Source organism: Moschus berezovskii, chromosome 2 (genome assembly GCF_049115385.1).
Source record: "Moschus berezovskii isolate FMDL1 chromosome 2, NW_MosBer_1.0, whole genome shotgun sequence".
Lineage (NCBI taxonomy): Eukaryota > Metazoa > Chordata > Mammalia > Artiodactyla > Moschidae > Moschus > Moschus berezovskii.
In genome coordinates, this window is record NC_142461.1 from 120,015,903 (window position 1) to 120,036,518 (window position 20,616).

Genomic DNA, 20,616 nt, shown 5'->3' on the forward strand with positions numbered 1-20,616 from the left:
TGTTCTCAGGAGTGGCCTCAGTTTCCCCTCTGGTTCTCTTAAACTGTTACAGAACTGCAGAGAGAACGGCAGAGTAGTTAAAGGCATTTTGGAGTCCAAATACTTGGTTCCAATCTCAGCTTTACCACTCAACAATACACTGAGCAATACACTGACTTTCTCCCAACCTCAGTTTTCTCATGTGTGTGATGGGGTCAATAATAGTACCTGCTCTGACAGAATCCCTTTAAGTGCTAAACAGAATAATGTGTATATCAAACTCCCAAGTGAGCACTCGGGGAATTTTAGGTATTGTTTCCACTAATTGTGGAAGATGCAAGGTCATCTTTGTTAACTTATAGGCAGATAATCAGTCCAGGACAACTGTGACATCTTTAAGTTTTAATGCTTGTAATTTTGGATCTCTCTCTGTCTGCCCCAACAAGTACTATCTTTCATGGTCCAAATTTCATTAACCTTTCTGGTTGAATGATTGTTTTCTTATTATAAGGTACTTAAAATTATCAATGTTATAAAATTTAAATTATTTAGATTACTTAAATTTTCATCATCTTTCATACAGATAATCTCCTTTGGCCACCACTCGGAGAAGGCAATGGCAATCCACTCCAGTACTCTTGCCTAGAAAATCCCATGGATGGAGGAGCCTGGTAGGCTGCAGTCCGTGGGGTTGCTAAGGGTCGGACACAACTGAGAGACTTCACTTTCACTTTTCACTTTCACACACTGGAGAAGGAAATAGCAACCCACTCCAGTGTTCTTGCCTGGAGAATCCCAGGGACGCGGGACCCTGGTGGGCTTCTGTCTATGGGGTCACACAGAGTCAGACATGACTGAAGTGACGCAGCAGCAGCAGGACTCTAGGAGATTGGTATGGGTGAAGTACCTGTCCCTGTGTTGCTGACAAGGAAACTAAGGCAAAGAGAGATTAAGTGAGTGACTCTCTCAAAGCTACATGGCTGGTTACCAACAGGGGATATCTAATTCCTGCTTGAGATGCTGAAATTACTATTTAATTATGAAAGCTGTATTCACTGCAGGGACTCAGAAATAGGCACAGAAATCAATTTCAGAAAACCACTCAGCAGTAACTGGAAAATGTTTTCAGTGAGTTGGAAAATCAGACTGAAGAATTAACCCCCAGACTTAAGGTTGTGAAGTCTAGAAATTCACAGAAGTTTTGTTTGATTTTTGTTTGTTTGTTTAAACTTGTGAATTCTGCTTTTACCCATCATTTGTAGTATAGAATCTTGAGCATATCCAAAGCCATTAGAAATTGAATTTACAAGGTTTTGTGGTTGTTTTTAAAGGAATTCCATATTTCCAGGAATTTTACATTGTTCCCTATTGGCACATGGCAGGATATCCTGCCACTAGGAATGAGTCATAACCCTCAGCCCCTGCCCCCAAAGGCCTGGATCTTCTCCCTGCCCACCCTGACCCCTTCTAGAGTGACTTGCCCCTTCTTAGGGGAGGAAAGCAGTGAATTTCCTTTCTCGTTGGCCTCAACTGTATCAAGGTTTTTGAGTTAAGTAGCCAGGACAGAAGAACCAAGCATAATCCAAACTTCTAGAAAGTGTACAAGGCCATCCCATGACCCACCTTTCTTCAGCCCTTTCTGCTGCAACCAACACCATGTCTCCTGTCTCGGCTGCCCTGCACCTCCCTTTCTGCCCTGGCGCTGCTTTGACTCCACGTGTGGGATGGGCAATGGCTGTAGGAATCCCCAGCCCTTGGGGATGCACGTCCTGGAAATGCATGGACGTCTTAACATCCACGGAACAGCCTTGGTTGATGGAGGCTGAAGGCTGATGGCAATTCTGAGGTGAAGCTTATATAAGACTTTTCAGATAGTCCCTGCGGGATCAAGCTTGACTGACCACAGGGGTGGCAACAAGTGGACATGTCTTTACAAGAGCTTCCCTCCTTCCCCATTTCACTCTCTTGGTCCCCGACTCCCATTTCTGATGTTACCTCCAAAACTAGACTCTGTGCATGCAAGCTCTTGTCTCTGGCTCTGCTTTGGGAGAGAGGAGGGAACTCTTGCTGGTTTTCATATTAAACTGGTTCATATACACCTGGGAAAGTCAATATTTCCATGTATAATGCATCCCCAACTTAAATGACAAGTACTTGATTCTTCCTTTAGAGAAATAACACAGTTTGTGGAAAAGCCCCAAAACCAGAGGTACAGGTTCCAGCTTATCCACAAGTTACTTATGTGAGCCAAGCTACACTATTTAACCTACAAACTTAGTACCTGATCTATGAAATAGAGGAGATGAGTTGGATGACATCATTGCTAACAGTCTTTTCAATTTCACAACTGTATCTCTGTGAAATAAAAGTAACTGGGAAACAGTTTGTAGTAACTGCTTTCCCCCTCATGCACCCGAAGAGTTGTCTTGCCTAAAAATATGGTAATACTTTAATGCAACTTTAGACAGGCAAGTGAATCAGCCTCCTGAAGGTCTAGATTAGAGAATGAGCAGCTATACAGAGCCTCAAAACACAATAACACTCACAGAAGAGAACAAGCCAGCTTCTTTGGAGTCAGCAAACATTAGCAGGGGCTGTAGCATTAAGATAAGAGCAGAGTAATGAGCAAACAAGTGCCACCAACTTCCCTGCCTGCATTACTCAGAGATTCGTCACATCCCTAACAGGCCTTGATGAATGGACTCCTACTGTTGACATTTTTCTCCCTTAGAAGTTACTTGGAAACTTGGCTTGGCAAAACGCTTCTCCTTTGAGAAAAATAACGTAAAACCCTGTAAGTGCCAGACGTGGGAAATAAAAATATTAAAGATACACAGGTTTCCATAAGCAACCAATCCAGGAGTATCAATTCAGGAAAAAAAAAAAGGAACATCATGATACTTAAGTCAAAATGCAGGCCACAAAACTTGCAAAATAAATAGTCTATAAAGCAAATGAGGTTGTAGATGCCAACATTTATGAGACATACAAGACATTTACAAGACATAAGACATTTACAAGACAGATAAAGTAGGTACTATCATCTCCATTTTACACATGAAGAAAACAGGATCAGAGAGGTAAGTAATTTGATGACACACAGCTATCTAGTGGCAGAGCTGGGATTTTACTTTTAAAATTATTTTAAAAATTAATTAAAATGTATATTTATAAAAGTAATACATACACATAGTTAACAAATGAAATAATACTAGAAAGCGTATAATGAAATAAAGCAGTGTTTTTCATTTTTCTGCTTTATGTCCTTTGACTGTGTTTCTCAAGGCTTTCGTGTGATTCTTAATTTGGCCATCATGCTTTTAATTTCCAAAAGCTCTTTCTTCTTCTACAGTTGCTCCTATTATTTTTTAAAGCATCCTGTTCTTATTTCACGGAGACAATGTTTTAGCTCTCTAAGGATATTAACAATAGTTTTGGGTTTTTATTTTCTCTGAATTCTGTTTATTTTCTGTTTCGGGCCTCTGCTTTTCATATGGGTGCGCACGCGTGCTCAGTCGCCAAGTCATGTCCAGTTCTTTGTGACACCATGAACTGTAGCCTGCCAGGCTCCTCTGTCCATGGAATTTTCCAGGCAAGAATACTGGAATGGGTTGTCATTTTCTCTTTCAGGGGATCTTCCCAACCCAGGGATCGAACCCACGTCTCCTACATTGGCAGGCCAATTCTTTACCACTGTGCCACCTAGGAACTGTGCCTTGTTTCATATGGGAGGTTTTCGTAAAATGTTCTGTGGTCCTTGGTGTCTGTGTGTAATAGAATGATGTTAAAAGGCTAAGCAGGAGCTGTATATGTATGTCCCCCCCCACACAGTGCATGGGACACACTAAAAATTATTCATTGTTTATCTGAAATTCAAATTTAACTTCTTGTACTTTCCTTTGCTGAATTTGAGGAACCTGGATATGTGGCTTATGGATTCTGGCCTCTGGCTGACTGGGCTGTGGGCTTGAGTTTTCAATCCATTTTACTTCATCCCCTCTTCTGACTTCTGCGTCTCATTCCCACCTTGAGCTTTTCTCAGTCCAGAGCACTTTCTTTCATCTCTCCAGAGGATAAACTTGTGGCCTTCTCCAGGATCAGAGGAGAGGGAGTTCTGGCTACTTTGGTGGAGGACCTCGTGGGCTCTGAGTGTCCTGAAGACTGACTTTCTAGTAATTTCCTCGTCTTAAGCTGTGAGCATCACATTCATTTTTTCCTGGTGCTTGGTGTCTCTGAGACCCAGGTGAGGCTCTGCAGGGCCTACAGCTCGCTTCTCAGAGTCGTCCTGCTTTCCACTCTACTCGGCCAGAACATCTGACCCTCCTCAGGGGACCTTCATTTTCCACAAACATGCTGACTCCTCTTCTCAACTGTTGTGTGTCCTCTCCCTTTCTCCCTGTAGATTTGCTTTTGCTTTTAAATTTATCTGGTGCTGTTTAAGTGGTGTTTCAGAAGGGAGAAAACATAGACACTCGGGCTCAGTATACCAGGTTTAACTAGAATGCCAGAATGAGACTTAAATCCAGACCAATATCATCCCAAAGCCTCTTCTCTTTCCCCTCTGCCATATCATAACCCATTCAGCAGAGGCAACAATAAATACCTGTGACACAGATTGCCAGCTGTCTACTCCAATCTCTCTCTTGCCCTTCTTTCTTAGTAACAGAACTCCTAGACTTTAGCATGGCATGTACTTACCCAACACAAAGCCTTCCTATCCTAACCTAGGGATGGCCAATGAAATCTAGGTGGAATTGTTACATAAAGTTTCCAGGAAATGGTCTTAAAAGATAACTTGCATTACCTTTGGCGCCTTTCTTTTTTGTTCCTTTCTTCTTTCTGACAGCTGGAATGTGGACATTGTGCCTAGAACGTGGGCAGCTACCTTGGGCTAAGGTGGAAACCAGGTGTTGAATGTGGCCGCACAGAAAGATAAACAAGCCTGGGTCCCTGATGACAGTGGAGCTACTCGACCAGCTGCCGGTTGCTTATCTCCAGACTTCTTTGACGTGACAAAGAAGTAAGCTACCGTGATTTTGGGTTTCCTGTCCCTTATAATTGAAGCAAATTCTCACTGATGCCACGCCAAGCAGAGTAAGATCCAAACGGAGTGACACAGGCTTCCTAGAAGAGGTGGTAGGAATAGCTCAGGCAGATGCAGGGGAACAGTGATCGGGCTGGAGAACAAGGGGCATAAGCTGTTTTCAAAGGGTAACATGCAGTTAGCTAATAAAAAAGACTTATTTTTTCTGAAAAACAAAACACAAAGGGTAGCATTAGACCAGTCTAGTTGAAGTACAAATCATGAAGGAGAGAAGTGAGAGATAAGAATGCAAAATGATTGGGGGCAGATTATGGCAGGAGAATCTTGAAACACGAACCAAGGTTTGAGGCTGCTTTGAAAGCAATGAGGCCACTGAAGCCTTCTGAGATGGGAGTTGGAGACTCATGTCTAGAATGTCAGGGAGGGTTAGAATGAAGAGTTTTGGGGTCTTCTCTATGTCTCTATAGAGGTAATGTAGAGTTGAGGCCAGGAGAGAGAGCAGAGAAAGAAGAACTGGAACTCATACATAGAAGCAAGGAGAAGAGAAATCTATGAGATCCAGAAAAGGAGAGAGGAAGGCAGGTGCATGCTGGGGAAAAAAAGAGAATAGACATTGACAGTAAGAAGTCAGTTACCTGCGGATGTCTCAAAGAAGCTAGAAAATATCAGGAATGAATAAAAGACATTGAATCTGGGGACAAGAAAGTTTCTGCTCACCTCCGAAAGTACAATGTTGGCAGAATGTGAAGGTGGATGCTGGTCTGCAAAGTGCACCTAGGTGCTAGGAAAATAGAAGTAGTTTTGTGCTCCATTTATTTTAAAAGGTAAGCAGTAAAAGAAAGGTAAGGTGAAAGGCAATTAAAGACCATGGGGTCAGGTCAAAGAGTTTCTTAAGGAAGAGAAGTTGTTTGGTCTTTAAGGTCAGAGAAAACTGTGCATATCAGTGAAGGAAGAGATGACCAGGCCACCAAAAGCAGTGGTTCCTGATGGAACAGGTTTCACAGGAAATGAGCAGGATGGAATTACCAGCTCAGGTGGAAGCCTGAGCTTTGGGGAAAAGAAGGATGGCTTTTCAGAGAAAGAGAGCTAGAGGAGAGGTAAAGAATGAAGGCTTGGATTTCTTGTCATCCTTTCAGCAACACAAGTTTTTCATCATTATTAGCATCATCAATGCCATTAGAGATCTAACCACTAATAATAGTCTACAATAGCAATCTTAGGGACTTCCCTGGTGGTCCAGTGGTTAAGACTCGACACTTCCACTGCAAGGGGCGCAGGTTCCATCCCTGGTTGGGGAACTGGATTCCACCTAGTTCATAGAGTGGCCAAAAATAAAATAGCAATCTTAGCCAGTCTTTAAACTAAAAATGTCCATCACTTAGTTTCAGCCAGCAGTCCCCAACAAGGCTCATAAAACAGAAGGAAAAATCTATATCTTGTGATTGTAGTCCTGACTGTCTTGTTTCACAGACACCACACTAATGAGGTTCTTTTAGATGAGGGAAAACAACAACAACAAAAACTTTAGCTCATTTACACACTGATATCAGTGTTAGAGTAACAGGCAACCTCCAGTTTGGACCTGAAAGTTAATTACAGGATGAAACTTTAGATATCCATTTGTCAAATAGATCAAATGCCAATACCTACTCAAAGTACAGCGTGAGGTCTGTTGCCAGTATTGACTGCTTCAAAAGCTGCATAAGGTCACTGTATTCCTTGGAGGACAAATTAGCAAAGATGTTGTGGCCCTGGAACGAGAAAGTAAAAAGCCACAGAAGACAGCATTACATGCGAGCTTGGCAACTACGTGTTTTTTCTACTTTTTTTCAAAAACAGTCTAGAAAAACGATAAAATAATTCTTTAAAAAGCTTAATGACATTCTGTGCAAATACAAACAGACTCCCTGGCAAACAGACCAAAGCCGGAAGTGCTATCATAATCATTGGTGAGGAGGGACACTTTATTACCTCTAGTTTTGAAGAGAAAACTGAAAAGTGTTTGAACTCCTCTTACTAAGACTGATTGTGCCAACAACTCTATTTCCTGTGGGATCACTGAGCAGAGAAATCGATAAAACTTCTGGGAAACTTTCTGACCGCTGAATACATACTAGTCTCGCTGCTGCTGCTGCTGCTAAGTCACTCCAGTCGTGTCCAACTCTTTGTGACCCCATAGACGGCAGCCCACCAGGCTCCCCCGTCCCTGGGATTCTCCAGGCAAGAACACTGGAGTGGGTTGCCATTTCCTTCTCCAATGTGTGAAAGTGAAAAGTGACAGTGAAGTTGCTAAGTCGTGTCCGACCCTTAGCGACCCCACGGACTACAGCCTACCAGGCTCCTCTGTCCATGGGATTTTCTAGGCAAGAGTACTGGAGTGGCTTGCCATTGCCTTCTCCGCCACTAGTCTTACTAGTAAAGACTTAAGCTGGCATTTTGGAAGTACTTGCTATTGCAACAAATGACTCAAGGAAGAGAAGAAACATCAGACCAGTGGTACACAGGTGGCTCAAGTGGTAAAGAATCCACCTGCCAAGAGAGACATGGCGAGACAACCGCAGGTCATGGGTTCAATCCCTGGGTGGGGAAGATGCCCTGGAGGAGGAAATGGCAACCCACTCCAGTACTCTTGCCTGGGAAATCCCATGGACAGAGGAGCCTGGAGGGCTACAGTCCATAGGGTCGCAAAGAGTTGGATACGGCTGAGCATGCAAGCACACAAATGGGGGTGATTTTGACAATGGGCACTTCTGGCAATGCGGAGAGACACTTTGATTGTCACGCTGATGGACGGTGCTACTGGTATTTAGTGGGCAGAGGCCAAGGATGCTGCAATGCACCCAAAAGCCCCCACAGAGACTTACTTGGCCCAAAAGTGACAACACTGATGAAGTTGAGAAACGGTGTGTTAGGCTAGATGAAGATACACCTGGATGCAGTGTGTGAAATAATTATAGTACAGTAATTGCTGAGTAGCTATAAAGTATAAGATATTGCTCTTGGCGCAGGAGGACTCTAAAAGAGAGACTTTTGCATAGAACAACCTACAAATACACCCGTATCTCCATTCCTTTGAAAAGCACACTTTTTTCCCATCCAACTTTGTGTTAGCTACACTAGACAGCTCCATAGTGTTTTTAGTCAAGTGAAAAAGTCTTTCTGTAAAGTGACAGACACTTCACTTAATTTGCTTTGAAAGTCAGGACTTTTCATTTATCAGGTTTTCTTAGCATGAGATACCAACTCACCAACAGGTGGTCTGGGAACTGGACCAGTTTTAAACCGAGTATCAAGAACCAGAAGACGGTGCAAAAGAAAGGGAGTGAAGTGATTGCCTGAGAACATTTTCCAACGAGAAGTAAATCAGTTCTTCTGGGGAACCAGGATATCAATTAGTAAATTACTAGGTACCAGGCACCAGAACGGAGAAGGCAATGGCAAGCCACTCCAGTACTCTTGCCTAGAAAATCCCATGGATGGAGGAGCCTGGTAGGCTGCAGTCCGTGGGGTCGCTAAGGGTCGGACACGACTGAGCGACTTCACTTTCACTTTCCCCTTTCACACATTGGAGAAGGAAATGGCAACCCATCCAGTGTTCTTGCCTGGAGAATCCCAGGGACGGGGGAGCCTGGTGGGCTGCCGTCTATGGGGTCACACAGAGTCGGACACGACTGAAGTGACGCAGCAGCAGCAGCAGCAGCAGGCACCAGAAGATTGCCTGCCCCTTGAGTTTAATTTATCTCATTAGGTGAACCCATCACTCCTTAAAGACTACAGTATATTAGTTCCACCTGGGGACAGGTCCAGTATTAATAATAATTTTCAAACAAACTCTCCTGGACCCTTAATTCAGCCATTAGGAAGAAGACAAATAACTGAAGGAATGCCACACCATAATTCTGCCCAGGTGTCTTTGTCTGAGCCTTGCCCCTGGATCAGTCACAGGCTGGTATACTGGGGCCTGGGAAAAAATGGTTGGGAGCTCCAGAAAAGTAGTCATCTAGGTCCAGTCACACATCTAAAATTTCTCAGGGAAAGAAGCAGAGCTATAAGGAGCAAGTTATAGTGAACGCTACTGTGAAGACCAGGAGGAAGCTAGTCTGAATCTGACAACGTTGATCATTTTGTGAGAGCGCATTTTGCTACCTTTAAAGGACATAGAGTAACTAGCACAGTTTATAGTTGACAGAGTGACAATGCTAGCCAGGTCAGCTTTAGTAATTATAAGTTAATTTGTAATCAGTATATGTTTATATGCAAACTGGCCTTCGATGGTGCCTCAAGGGTTTGGTCTCTAAAATAGATTAGTCTCCCTGAAATACTACTTCTATTTCTTGTTTAGGGAGAAGTGGTATCGATGGGGAGGGGGGAAATGTGTAGGAAGAAAGAGCTAGATCAACTGTCTTCAAGCCATCTAACCTCCCTATGCCTCTGCATCATTTGGAAAGTGGGGTGGTAATGACATCTGCATTTTTGCCTTTCTGATGGGCAGGACAGGGATGGGGAGAAGGGGGGGCATCAACGCAAAGTCTGAACACACCAGTGCTTGGTTCCATTACTGCTATTCTGCATTCCTCATAGAGAACCCTGGCACAAAGGGCAGCTGATGAATTTTGCTTGTATGAAGACAAATTCTGAGTTAGTGGGGCTCTGTGACACAAGCAAACGACCTTCTGAGAAAACTTGACCTCCTGTTTATAATCAGTTAATACAAAGGTGTGAATGTCTGGCCTCAGGGGTGTAAGCCCATCATATTACCAGCACAGAAAAGATAGTCTGATCCCAAGTTCCTCCCATTCCTATTCCCCTCTGCACACAGCTAAAACATGGCTTTCATAGAAGAATTCCAGAGCCACGGATGCTGGGACACTGGTTTCTGTCAGAGTTACTGAGAGCCTAACCCTGATGTTTCATTCTCAACTGAAAATCCATCTCCCCCGACGGGTCTGCCTTCCGCAGCTGCAGGCAGGTTCCGGAGTGCTGACTCTCCTTTATGGGGTCGAAGAAGGCTTTCGTGATATTGCAAAAGACATGCTTTCTCAAGATAGGCTGGAGGAAAAAAACCTCCATATTTAATGATGCTATTCCAGGGAAGCAGGGCCTTAATGATGATAATAATAATAATTAATGGCACAGCTAGAGAACTGACAAATAATGGGGAACAGATGATCCCTTCCTGGCCTCAAAAAAAAAAAAAAAATGTCTGTACGCCTGTGGAAAATTAAACAGATCCTTTCCTGGCAATTTCAAACTCAGATGCCTCAGCTAGAGTCAGTTAGCAGTTTTACTTTTTCTCTGTGGAGAGCTAAAAGTATAAAAGACCAATCGCTTCCAGTGCCTGCAACACCATATGAAGCAAAAGAAGGCATTTCGCCCCCAGCTTGGGTCTCAAGTTTAGTTGCCGTTCTCATGTTCAAATTTTCCCACCAGCAATTTTAAGTTCTTTTATCTTTTTTATAGGTTTCCCAATTATGTAAATAAAGTATAACTTTATCACCCCGTTTCTGATTCCATCATCTTTTCAAATGGGTTTCACAAAATGGAAATGTTGGGTCACTCACTTCTGGGGTCTGTTACTGGGCTTCTGTACCCTGAAGAAATGTAAAGCCATGTTCTGGTGACAAGCAGTGGGCAGTCTGCTCTAAATGAATCTGAAAAGCCCCCTCAGTTCAGTTCAGTTCAGTTCAGTCGCTCAGTCGTGTCCGACTCTTTGCGACTCCATGAATCACAGCACGCCAGGCCTCCCTGTCCATCACCAACTCCCGGAGTTCACTCAAACCCACCTCCATCGAGTTGGTGATGCCATCCAGCCATCTCATTCTCTGTTGTCCCCTTCTCCTCCTGCCCCCAATCCCTCCCAGTATCAGAGTCTTTTCCAGTAAGTCAACTCTTCGCATGAAGTGGCCAAAGTATTGGAGCTTCAGCTTTAGCATCAGTCCTTCCAATGAACACCCACGACTGATCTCCTTTAGAATGGACTGGTCAGATCTCCTTGTGGTCCAAGGGACTCTTGAAAAGCCCCCTAACCAATAATAAAAACCCAAATGAATTAGCTCAGGAAGAAACTGAACAAGGTCCTTGGTCAGGCATCTGAAAGAATTTCTTAAAAGCCACAGAGAAGTCCAATAGTTCTGATTCTCTGTATTTCTTCTTGCAAAGAAAGAGAAGTAGGAAGCATGGTTTCACTGGTTTTCTTTCAAGGAGAGAAGCAGAATGTTGGGTTTTTACCTCACTCTGAAGGATCATCACTGCATGGTTGAAATGGTGATGTTCTAAGGTGGCAGAGGTTCCATAGAGTTGGGCCAGGGCAGAGCCACTCCTGAAAGAGGACAGACACGTGAGTGACCAAGGCCCTTTCTCATCAACAACCTCCCCCACACCGGCTCTTTGGATCACACTGCTGCTCCTGTTTTCACAAAGGACCATGAGCAGATACATTCTCAGGTAACCACTTGTGGGGTTCACAAATCTATAAAGTAAACCTTTTGGGAACCTGCTGTGTGTTAGGCTAGACACAGCGGGTGATACCACCATGAAAAAGACATAGTCCACGCTGCCAAGAAATGTACAAACTAGTAGAGAGATAAGATGTGGTCCTGAGGGAAAATAATGGACAGAGCACACAATATAAATGCCATAGGAAGCGTTTCAGTTCAGCCAAAGAGCTCTCAGTGTCCTGAAGACAAGAGACATGATTCCTGGCTCTGGGGATCAGGGTAGGCTTCATGAGCTAAACCTTGTAAAGTTTCTGAGTATCCAGGACAAATGTCATATACTAAATGTATTTTCTATTCCATGGGAAAGACCGTGTGAATACTATGTAGAACCCATTTAATCTACTTTACATGTAAGGCTGACAAGATTCAACTATGGTTTTCCAACCTATGGTCACACTATGATATCTCAGTGTCCAACTCCAGAAAGTTTCCTGGACTTGGAGTCAGAACTCAGCTCTCAGTAACAGCTTTGGGTCATTACTTGGTTGTTTGAGAATCCATTTCTTTGTCTCTAAAATGATGATACTATTCTCTACCTTACCTGCTATTTATGAGACTACAATAAAATATTTCTAAGTATGTATCATAGTGCCAAGCATGTAAGGAGGTTGTAGTCTATACTAATTAAAACACATAGCATTTACATTTAAAATAAATAAAATGTTAATTGATACTTGAAAGGATCTTTTTCAATTATCTGTAAGTTTTAACTTGCCCTAACCTATATCATTTAATAAGTGACACTTTTTAGGCTAATCTTAGCAGTACATGATTAATATTTAATGTTTGTTACTATTTTTCTAACATATGGTTCATTTTTATGAAAATGCATTTTTCAAAATGCACACCGTATTGTGCCTTAGTTGTATTTGTCATGACTTTTGGAAATCTAGGATGAAAATCCAAATACCTGGATGTATTTAAAATGCCTGGATGGAGTAGGCTTAAAAAATATTAGCCACTGAAGGAGATCCAACCAGTCCATTCTAAAGGAGATCAATCCTGGGTGTTCATTGGAAGGACTGATGCTAAAGCTGAAACTCCAATACTTTGGCCACCTCATGCGAAGAGTTGACTTACTGGAAAAGACTCTGATGCTGGGAGGGATTGGGGGCAGGAGGAGAAGGGGACGACAGAGAATGAGATAGCTGGATGGCATCACCGACTCGATGGACATGAGTTTGAGTGGACTCTGGGAGTTGGTGATGGACAGGGAGGCCCGGCGTGCTGTGATTCATGGGGTCGCAGAGAGTCGGACACGACTGAGCGACTGAAATGAACTGAACTGAACTGAAGGTTGTGGTGATATGTCTAGAGATTATAGTTCAAACTGAAAGTTGATAGTAATGTGTGTTAACATATTTTAAAATATTATTATTAATAATAATAGCTCTGTGAGTAAGTACCTATCATGCACTAGGCAATATGTTAACACCTCAACATATTACTTCATCTAGTACTAACAACAACCATGAAATAGTTACTGTTTTCTCATTTTACAGATAAGAAAACCAAGGCTCAGAGAAGGTATGTTACTTTTCCAAGGTCACAGAGCTGGTAAGTACCAGTTCTAGATTGGCACCCAAATTCTGAAGTTTTTCCGATTATGTAATGAGAAAGAGAATTTTAACTTCCACATTTCTTATATTCGAGTCTCCATTTTTGCCAAGCTGGTTGTCATCAAACCTTCTTTGAAAGAAGTTCTCAAAATTTGATTCAGAATTCTCCTGTTATAAGCTGCTAACTACAGACTCAGATTCCTGCGATTGGTTTCTATCAACCAGCCACATGCCCCAGTTATTGGTGTGAATCCTAAGAGAGTCATCGGAGTAAAGTGGGGTTGAGATGCAAAATATCATCTCCTCCTTTATCATGTTGGTTTAGCAGACCTCACAAAGTTAAATCAGCTAGGCGATCACAAATCACCAAATATTTTCTTTTTTCAGGATGAGTAGGATGTTTGTGTCCTTTAACCAGGGAACAACTGGTGCCTCCTATGCTGTCCTCTGCTCGCCCCAGATCCACGTGGCTTCTGAACTGTTACGTTTCATCAGGAGGACTCTCAGAGTGCTTGTGCAAATGCATCTGAAGATCCACGGTTTAAGAGTCTTCATCCTTACAGAGGAACATCCTCTTTGTTCCTTTCAGTAATTCCATCTTACACATTCCACACACTCACACAATACTGAGCTAATTACAAGTATGCAGATTTTGCAACAGAAGCAGACTAATGATGCATTCATTCACTCACCTAACAAGGACTGAGGACTATTATGATGCAAGGCTGTGAGCATGTGGGATATGGAGGTAAAGAATGGCCCTTACCCTCCAGAAGCTCACAGTCCCTTTAACTGCACAGGAGACTTTCTCTGTCCACGCTTTCATTAACAATGCTCACCTTTCTGCAAACAAGGCGCCATCTTCGTATTCACAGAACGGAACATGATACTAACTCTACTTTGAGTTTTCTTTAGAATAAAATCATTCAAACAAGAATGCTTCCATTTCCATATGGTTGCTTCAGTTACACTGTTAGGTTTGGTCTCTATCAGATTTTCTGAGACTACAGGACACCCTGGGGTTTTCTCTCTCAGGCCGAGGCTCACTGAGAATGCTGCCTGCACCTGCCATTACTCACACACAGGTTATGAATCTCCTAGCACTGCAAGAGTGAAGTCCATGCTCAGAAAACTTGATAAAAGTGGCAAATACTGAACTGTTAGGATAAACTTTATCAGAAAGTATTAGAATACAAGTTCTTTGGGATATAAAATCGCTTTGTGGGCAGAAGTAAAAAGGGTCTCAGAGTTAAATACATTTGGGAAATGCTGGGTTTAAGAAGTTAAACTGTTTAGACACTGTAGGGTTTATCTGTGGCATCAATCTGTGAACACATGTACTGCGATTCTGCAGGAAAGGAACATGCTATGCAGTATCAACCAAACTTACTTGATCATCAAACCATCTTTTAAAAGACAACATGTGTTTCACATAATGTACTCTGTGTAAAGGGCATACTGACACTTTTTCATGTAAAATGTGGAAAAAACCCTCCAATCAATCACATTTGGGAAAAAAATGACTTTAATACCACACCTCGTTTTAATTGTCTGCGGTAAGCATATCCATCGTATCAGCAGCTCTGGGGCACACAGACTGTAATTGTGAAAATATTACAGATCCATGGAGGGTGTGTGGAGACATGGGGAGAGGAGAGAGGGGACTCCAGGTCCTTTACACACCGGAAGATTCACACCTGTGATTATTTACGATGCTCATTATTGAGTTGGTCATCTTAGCTTACTAAAGTTTTCCATTTGGGGGCAGGCAGCACACGGAGGAGAAACTTACATTAAAGGAAAGTCACTGTGAAAATGGCTCCGCCCGCCCCCGGGCATGCAGCACTTTGCACAGGCACCAAAAACAAGCGTGCAAAAGGAAATTTCATAACTGTGAGCTATGGACCCTCATAACTTCCCTGGATATGCATATTCTTTGCAAAAGAGACTGAATGGAAGTGTGCTGCCATGGCTCACAGGAAACTTTCAGAAGGAAAACTACCGAAGGTAATTAGGAAATTGAGAATTGTTGGGAGGTGGGGAGGAATGGGATTAGGCTGTCACGGCAGATTAATGTGCCCCCGTATTTCACTTCTGGGACCTGGCCGAAAGCGACAAGATGGGTTTTCATTCCCAAGAAATGAGTATAAGAGATTATGCTAGAAATGAATAGAGGAAGTCTCCTAGGAGAATATACTACAAAGCTGCTTGGTGCTGATATTTAATCATCAGGGGCAGCTATAATAGGGAGGGCAATGAGTGGGAAACGCTTTCCCTGGAGAAATAGGAGAGTGGTGTTAACAGCAGTTTCAAAGCACCATGGGATCGCTGCCCTCTCTACCTATTGATCATGCACTGCACGCACTCCAATACTTTAAAATTAAGAATAAAATATGAAAATGCGAAGGTTCACTTATCAGAAAGGCTAAGAAAATAAATCACACTGTGCTGTGACTAAAATCACAACTTTTTATTGTAGAGGCATTTTGCATTTTATATAGTAATTTGTCCCTTGCTAAATGTCTCCTGTTTCTTTATAGCCTTATATATGAAAAAAAAAAGGTAGCATATGCTGTGTCACATAATAATTGGTGCATTTAAATCCCATTTCCAAATCACTTAAAAGGCTGGAATTAGATGGTGAATCCTTTAAGGAAAGCGACTATTTTACACTTCTTTATTTTCCCCACAATGCCTCGCACAGTGCCTTGCATCTAGAAAGCACTCGATGGGGAGTAAGGAAGGAAATAAGGATATAGGTTTCTTCTGAGGGACTTTCCTAAACAATGGCAAGCTTACTGAGTAAATATTATCCTAATCAGTAAAATGGTAGTTCCTTCACCATGATGTCAAAGGGTCTCTTTCCAGCATTTGTTGAGGAAAACGTTAACTGAGGTGGAGTGCTGGCGGCATCTGGTATTCTAAGCTCAAATGAGACTCTGGAAGGCAGGGGCAGGGCTGATGGGCATCCCGTGGCCGGTAAGCCGTGCAAAAGGCCAACCATTGTGAACAGCTCAGACCGTCTTGGAACGCATAGGTTTGATCATCTGGTGTGAGGAAGCAAAAAATGTTTTTTGAATTCTAGTATCAGAGATGTCATAGCTATCTCATATGTGTGAAAACTGTTCAGTTCAGTTCAGTCGCTCAGTCGTGTCCGACTCTCCGCGACCCCATGAATCACAGCACGCCAGGCCTCCCTGTCCATCACCAACTCCCGGAGTTCACTCAAACTCACGTCCATCAAGTCGGTGATGCCATCCAGCCATCTCATTCTCTGTTGTCCCCTTCTCCTCCCGCCCCCAACCTTTCTCAGCATCAGAGTCTTTCCAGTGAGTCAACTTGTCACATGACGTGGCCAAAGTATTGGAGTTTCAGCTTTAGCATCAGTCCTTCCAATGAACACCCAGGATTGATCTCCTTTAGAATGGACTGGTTGGATCTCCTTGCAGTCCAAGGGACTCTCAAGAGTCTTCTCCAGCACCACAGTTCAAAAGCATCGATTCTTCGGCGATCAGCTTTCTTCACAGTCCAACTCTCACATCCATACATGACCACGGGAAAAACCACAGCGACTAGAAGGACCTTTGTTGGCAAAGTAATGTCTCTGCTTTTTAATATGCTATCTAGGTTGGTCATAACTTTCCTTCCAAGGAGTAAGCATCTTTTAATTTCAGTAATACCCAAATCATTTGAGATCTGGGGACCTCAGGTTCCAATTTTTTAAATTAAGGCATATGAAAAAATTTTTGAAAATTAAGGACTATGACTCCCGAGATCTAGTTGAGTTCTTACAGTTTTTACAGCTCCATTTCTTGATTTTCTGGATGTCAAAATGCATCTTAGTTTTCCAGAGCTCACATATATCACAAGCCAGCCAATAAACTGGAAGTTCAAAAGCCTAAATACCATGAAGTCATGAAAGAGGGTGGGATGAAGTGGATAAAAGCCGTCCCTTGGAGTCAGATGGCCCAGGTCCAAACACTTCTCTGCCACCTTCTGGATGGGTGAATTTCAGTCACTTGCTTTCCTGAGGCCCAGCTCCCTCTGTAGGATGGTGACAAAAATATCTAGCTACAGGGGTATTAGCTGAGCGCTTGAGATAGTTAACAACAAATAACTGCAATTCTTCTCCTGCCTCAGGGACTACTCACAGCAAAGAATGGAAATGAATCAGAACCACTTTCACTAAAAAAAAAAAAAAAAGAATGTTGATTAAATGCAACCAGGACCTCTGAGCAAGCCCCACTGTCACAAGCATGGCTGGATTCCCTGAAGTAGGAGCAGACACGGAAAAGCAGGGATCCCTGTCTTCCTCTAGAATTGTGTGGTATCTTCTCTGCTCCTCTCTGAATACTGACCTTCTTCTCCCTGCAGATTTGCTCTCTTGCTTTTCTTATTCACTCGGGATCGGTTCATCACCGGTTTCCCCACATGCAGCCTCAGTGTCCAGGTCTACATGGACCTGCAGCTTGGACCTCAACGGCTAACTGAGTCGATATTATGGTAATCCAGGACCAGACTCCTGGGAGAAAAGATATGATTAGCTGGGTTTGGATTCGGTGTGTAGTCTTGGTCCAACGAGCGGAGAGGTCAACTAGCAAGAAAGCCTGGCTCTCCTGGTGTGAAATGTAGGCTCTCTCCAGGGTAGAGGCTGTTGTTATCTGAGTACATATGTTGTGCACTTGACTCTTTTTTAAAAGAACCTACAGGTGCTCACTATTGCTTTATTGACACAATTCTTCATGTGGAAGTGGCAGAATGGTAGGGTGCTCCAGGAAGACACAGTGACGATGACGCCATTGGCCTGAGAGAGGGGTATCCTAAAATACTCATAATAACAAAACGCAGGCCAGGAACTCAAACAGAAGGAGCTGTCAGACCCTATATATAATCAAAGTGTATACAGTTTACACTTCCGCAGGCCCCAGGGACGCTAGTCATTGGTACAACATCAAACCAATGTATGTAAAAACCGTGTTTTACAATAATCCGTGAAAGATTGCACTTGTGTAAGAAGTCAGGAACCTTTCCTGAAAATCAATAGTAAAACAGTTAAACGCTCATCCATTCATGCATTTACTGTTCATTCGCTCTGCAAACATTCCTTGTGGGTCTCTCATGCTCCTGGTACTCATACGCATCCCAGGTACTGAAGAAGAAGGGGAGACACGCCTGTTCCTCAGCAGCTAATGTGCTGCGAGGTGTGCAGTTTTGAAGCCTAGCCAGGGCATGATGTGGGCACAGAAGACTGATGCAGGGAAGGTCATCAGGGGTAGGATCTGGGGGTGGGGGTGGAACTTTCAGAGGAGCCTGGGGGAAAGAAGAGGAAGGGCATTCTGGGCTGGGGAAACAGCAGCCCGGGAGCAGAGGAAAGAGAACTGGCTGGACCCCATCGAGCACTTTAAGCAGCCCCTTGTGTCTGAACCTGGATGCATAGGTGGGGATGGGGTGGCAGGCGTGAGTGCTGTGCTGGAGAAATGGGCAGGAGCCTGATTGAAAAGGGCATTACGGCCTAAACTAAGGAATCTGAACATTATCCTGAGGGTCACAAGAGGCCAGTGAATGTCTTTTAAGTAGGGGAGCAATCTGATGAGATTTGTGAATTAAAGCGAGTATTCTGGAGCGCCAATGTGGGGAAGACTGGAGGAGGAGTGTTGGGCTGTTTGTTGTAGGAATCCTGGAGGGATGCAGAGAAGCAGCGGTTAATATAAGAATGCAGAGATGTCAACTCTGAGGGAATCTGAGTGACTTGTAGACTTCTGGTGGTGCCATTCATTAGGAAGGAGAATAAGAGGAAAAGGATTGGGTGTAGAGTGTGGTGGTGATGATGGACTTCAGATAGGAGGAGCTCCTCAAGCAGCTGGAAAAAGCATTTAGAGATGAGCAGAGAATTATGGGCCATAGGTGGGGGCTTGGGGCCGATCAGCAGGTGGTCCAGCATGAAGGGTAAAGCAGAGCAGAAGAAGAGGAGAGAATGTGTGCAGTGAAGGCCAGGGCAGGAGGAGCAAGCTGAGAAGAAAGGCTCAGAAGGCGGATGAACGTGTCTCTCTCCCAGACAAAGGAAGAAAGAGAGCTCTTTGGAGGAGAGCATCACAAACAGCGTCATGGCAAGAAGGATCAAGAAAGAAGGACCGGAAGAGTGTCCTATGGCTTTGGGAAAAGGGGTCATTGGTGGCGTTACTGAGGGCTGCTCCCCTGGTGGGCAGACCTGGAAGCTGTGTGGGAGAGAAGTGAAGACAAGGAACAGACAGCTTTCCAAGAAGACTGGCTGGAAAGGAAAGAAGAGAAGCAGGAATGGAAGTGGGTTTTTCGAGACGGGGAGAACTGTTCATATTAATAGGACGGGAGATACAGGGCAGAGGGAGGAAGATGGATGGAGCAAGGTCCTACAGGAGGGAGGCAGGAAGGGGTCCAGTGCTGAGGCAGAAGGGTCAGCCTCAGACACGAGGGGGGACAGCCTTTTCACAGAGATAGGAGCGAAGGAGGAAAGGATGGGGCCAGGCAGATAAGTTCGTTCATGGCAGGGGAGGAAACTGAGGGAGTTCTCGATTGATGGCCTCAATTTTCTCAGTGAAGGGGGAGGCAAGGTGATCTGCTGAGTGGCATGGGGGGAGGTGGTAGAACAGAAGGTGGTTTAGGAGGAGGAACGTTTGGTTTCTATAACTGCTGATCAGGATGGGGGATGGAGCTGGCTAGGGGCCCCAAGAGGCTGGTGGGGAGTGCTGAGCCCCTGGCTGAGTTGGGAGAATACCTATTGGGTATGCCTCAGGCTCACAGCTGTGACACTTTCTCCCAAAGCCTTTAAAAGTCTGGACAGAAGAGCAAGAAGTTGAATTGTTAGACTGAGCCAGAGGTGAGTTTTTTCAGAGTGGCTGTCACAGAAAGGTAAGAGGGTCTGGAAATTACAGGACATGGAAAAGAGCAGGTTGAAGTGATGGGTTTCTGCATTCAGGATGGACAGAGGACACAAAGTCGATACTCATCTGCTAGATCAGGAGCGAATAAAAGGGCCCAGGGCTCCAAGGCCTTAGTATGTAGGTGTTACAGGAAAAAAAAAAACAAGTGGTGAGCTGAAAGGTACCTGTTGACACACTGTGGGCCGCTGGGGTTTCAGATCATAGAGGAAGACCTGCTCCGGGGGCTTGGAAACTGGTCACCTGAATGCTAATCTTACCTCTTCGCTGAAGATTCCTTAGTCTCTCCATCCCCAAACGTTTTTCTCTCGAGCCTCTGAAGTCCCATATCATGTTGTTTGCAGACAGGTAGTAAAAAACACATTAAACTGGAACCTGAATACAAGAGCCAGGAGACCCGGGTTTTGGTCCTATTTCCAGCACCCATAAGTTCTGTGGCATTGGTGCCAGTGTGAGTCGCCAAGCACTGGCCTCCTGGACCTGCCCTCCTTGCTCAGGGACAGACGGCTCTGGCACCTCCACACCCCCTGCATTGGTGGAATTGCTTTGCTTGTTTCCCACCTTTCTGTGGGATGAGGTTTGGCAGGGACAGAGACCCTCTTCCTCCTTCAATGTCACTCTAT

At 43.9% G+C, this 20,616-nt stretch overlaps 1 protein-coding gene across 1 annotated transcript in view; it reads right to left on the reverse strand.

Annotated features, from left to right (window-relative positions):
• Window positions 1-20,616, reverse strand: part of PDE11A (phosphodiesterase 11A) — a 425,341-nt gene that overhangs the window by 58,841 nt on the left and 345,884 nt on the right. Inside the window, exons 14-15 of the mRNA XM_055398553.2 lie at window positions 11,252-11,342; window positions 6,674-6,774 (exon numbers count right to left, since the gene is read on the reverse strand). Coding sequence (XP_055254528.1) covers window positions 6,674-6,774; window positions 11,252-11,342 — 192 coding nt within the window. The remainder of the gene's footprint in view (window positions 1-6,673; window positions 6,775-11,251; window positions 11,343-20,616) is intronic.